This window comes from Salvia miltiorrhiza, chromosome 1 (assembly GCF_028751815.1).
Source record: "Salvia miltiorrhiza cultivar Shanhuang (shh) chromosome 1, IMPLAD_Smil_shh, whole genome shotgun sequence".
Taxonomy (NCBI): domain Eukaryota; kingdom Viridiplantae; phylum Streptophyta; class Magnoliopsida; order Lamiales; family Lamiaceae; genus Salvia; species Salvia miltiorrhiza.
Genome location: NC_080387.1, coordinates 8,152,852 through 8,155,634, shown reverse-complemented (window position 1 = coordinate 8,155,634; position 2,783 = coordinate 8,152,852). Strand labels below are relative to the sequence as shown.

Sequence of the window (2,783 nt, the reverse complement as noted above, 5' to 3'; positions counted from 1 at the left end):
GAGTCTCACTGTTGTGTTAATATCGTTCGTAAACCTGAATGGAAGACGCACCAAGAGGACGCGGTAGGGGACGAGGACGTGGTCGTGGTCGCGGACGCGGCGGGGGATTCATCCCTGAAGAGCCAATCCAACAAGTAGCACCAAATCGTACTGCTGAAGAGAAGTTTCGTAAGGAAAAACCTCCAACGTTTGACGGGCTGGGCGATCCAACAGACGCCGAAAAATGGGTTAGGGCCATAGAGCGTATCTTTAACTACATCCGTTGCGATGACGAAGACAAAGTAACTTGTGCAACCTACCAACTGGTGGACGAAGCCGACTTCTGGTGGGAATCAGTGACACGCACAATGACTGATGAACAGTGGGAAAACTTCACTTGGGAAGATTTTAAGACTGTGTTGTATGAGAAGTACATACCAGGATGCTATAGACAGAAGAAGCAGAACGAGTTCTGGAATCTGAAACAGAAAGCTGGGACAGTTACGGAGTACGATAAAGCCTTCAATCAGCTATCAAGATATGCTCCGATGCTGGTGGACATTGATGAGAAGCGCACAGAAAAATTCAGAAATGGATTACGCCATGAGATAGCGATTTCTTTAGCAAGCCAATGAGGTCTTACGTATGCACAAACATTGAGCCGAGCCCTCACCATTGAATCACTGCTACCAAAGGAAAAAGGAAAATCTCCCGAACAATCTGGAATTGTACCATCTCAGGATAGTGGTAAAGGAAAAAGAAAATGGAACGAGGGAACTGGTGGAAACCCTGGGAATGGACATGGAAAGAAACCATGGGCGGCAAATCAAAATAAAAATCAGCACCAGAACCAACAGCCGCAAGCTATAGCTCCACCACCTTGTCCAAATTGTCGGAAACCCCATTTAGGGGAATGCATGAAAGGAACGAATGTTTGTTATTACTGCGGGGAACTTGGGCATTTTGCTTCAGCATGCCCAAAGAAAAGAGGAGGAGCACCCCAACAACAAAATCCCGGAAACCAACAACGACAGAACCAAGGTCCTGGAGGATACCAAGGACAACCAAGAAATGCTAGGGCCTATGCCCTTAACCAGCACCAAGCAGCAGGAGATCAGGAAAACCTAGCAAGTACGATTAATGTTTTCGACGTGTCGATTATAGCTTTGTTTGATACTGGAGCATCTCACTCTTTCATTCTACCTACTGCTAGTAAGAAACTAGAATTGACGTTGCAATCGTCCGAAACAACTTCAGAAGTTAGGATAACTGATGGTGGAAGACTGAATGCTAAGGACGTTACTAGCGTGTTATTTCTATGATAGAATTTGACGTAATCCTAGAATTGATAGACTTAATCGAGTCAGAGCTACAATACTTTGTAGCGAGAGAAGGATCACACTCCAATCTCCTAGAAAAGAAAAGGGCAAGTTCCACGACGTGATGACATACCAGATTTTGAAGAAAATTTCTGGTTTGAAGAACGATGTCGCGTTGTTAGAAAGTTAAGGCCGTGTATGATTCAATGCCGCATAAGAGCTGAATGGAATGAATGTCTAATATTCCAAACTAGATGACCCAAATATGCAAATTTCGGGACGAAATTTTTGTTAAGAGGTGTAGTATGTAGTAACCCACTCTTTTATTATTATTATTATTATTATTATTATTATTATTATTATTATTATTATTATTATTATTATTATTATTATTATTATTATTATTATTATTATTATTATTATTATTATTATTATTATTATTATTATTCTATTCCTATTAAAACCAGTAATGCAATAATTATTTATTGCATCTTTCAGTGATGATTTATGATTGATTTCGACTTATGACTTTGAGTTATATAATACATGAAGCAAGAGTTATTATTTTATTTCGCGTGAGAAACCGCGATAAGGATTTATTGAGCAGTCAATAATTATTACTTCAGATTATAATTGACTTAGCAACCTCATGTTATTTATTAAGTGCAATAGAAATATTATTTATATTATTAGTTGTTTTTTTTATTAAATTGCGATTTTATTAAAAAAAGAAAAAAACCCTAAAAAAAACCCTTGAAAGCACAGGAGAAGCAGACTAAGGGCCGAGCCTCATTAAAACCTGTTTACGGAAAACCCAGAGGGAAAAACCGTAAAAAGAAAAAAGAGTACTCGTCTAAAAAATGAAAGAAAGGTGAAGAGCGGAAGGGAAAGTTTCCGGAACTCCGGCCTAACCATCGTCCCCAAACTATCCCGGCTCTTACCCATAGGAAACAAGCTACATGGCCGGTAAGACGCCGTCGCCGTAAGCACAGACACAAAACAAAAAGGAATTCCCCACGGCCGGTTATACGCCGTCGCCGTGAGTTTTCCACAAAAACATAACCCCAAAAAACCACTCAAGAAAAGAAAAACCGAAATTGGCAAAACCTTGTCGCCGAAAAAAAACCCACTAACCAGAACCCTCCCAAAGAAAACGGAGAAAAGCTCGGCTGCTGAAGTTCGAACGCCAGAAAAAGTCCGATCCCCAAGTGTTTGAAGAAAGGACCGAACCAACTCCAAACAGCGCACCAAGTGCTCGAGCGAAAGCCTCACTAACTGTAACACCCCGTATTTAGTTACCTTACAATAGTATAGAAATACTATCGAGAGTTATGGACTAGCTACTAAAGATGAGAGGAAGTTATCGATGGATGGTGATATGAGTAAGATAGAGATGTTATGATAATTGAGAATGATGCTAGGTTGAGATGGAGATGTTTGTTTTCAAGTAGAGACGAAGAACGAGAGATAGAGTTGAGGTAGTAA

The 2,783-nt window shown here is 40.2% G+C and overlaps 1 protein-coding gene across 1 annotated transcript; it reads left to right on the top strand.

The window, feature by feature from the left end:
• The first annotated feature begins 223 nt into the window (after positions 1-223).
• Positions 224-1,301, top strand: LOC131013338 (uncharacterized). Its single transcript, XM_057941437.1, has 3 exons — positions 224-227; positions 421-602; positions 720-1,301. The coding sequence occupies exons 1-3, from the start codon at positions 224-226 to the stop codon at positions 1,299-1,301; spliced, it is 768 nt and encodes a 255-aa protein (XP_057797420.1).
• The last annotated feature ends 1,482 nt before the right edge of the window (positions 1,302-2,783 follow it).

Coding starts and splice junctions, on each gene's coding strand:
- LOC131013338 (XM_057941437.1), top strand. Junction 603..719: donor ATGAGATAGCGATTTCTTTA/GCAAGCCAATGA, acceptor GTACCATCTCAG/GATAGTGGTAAAGGAAAAAG.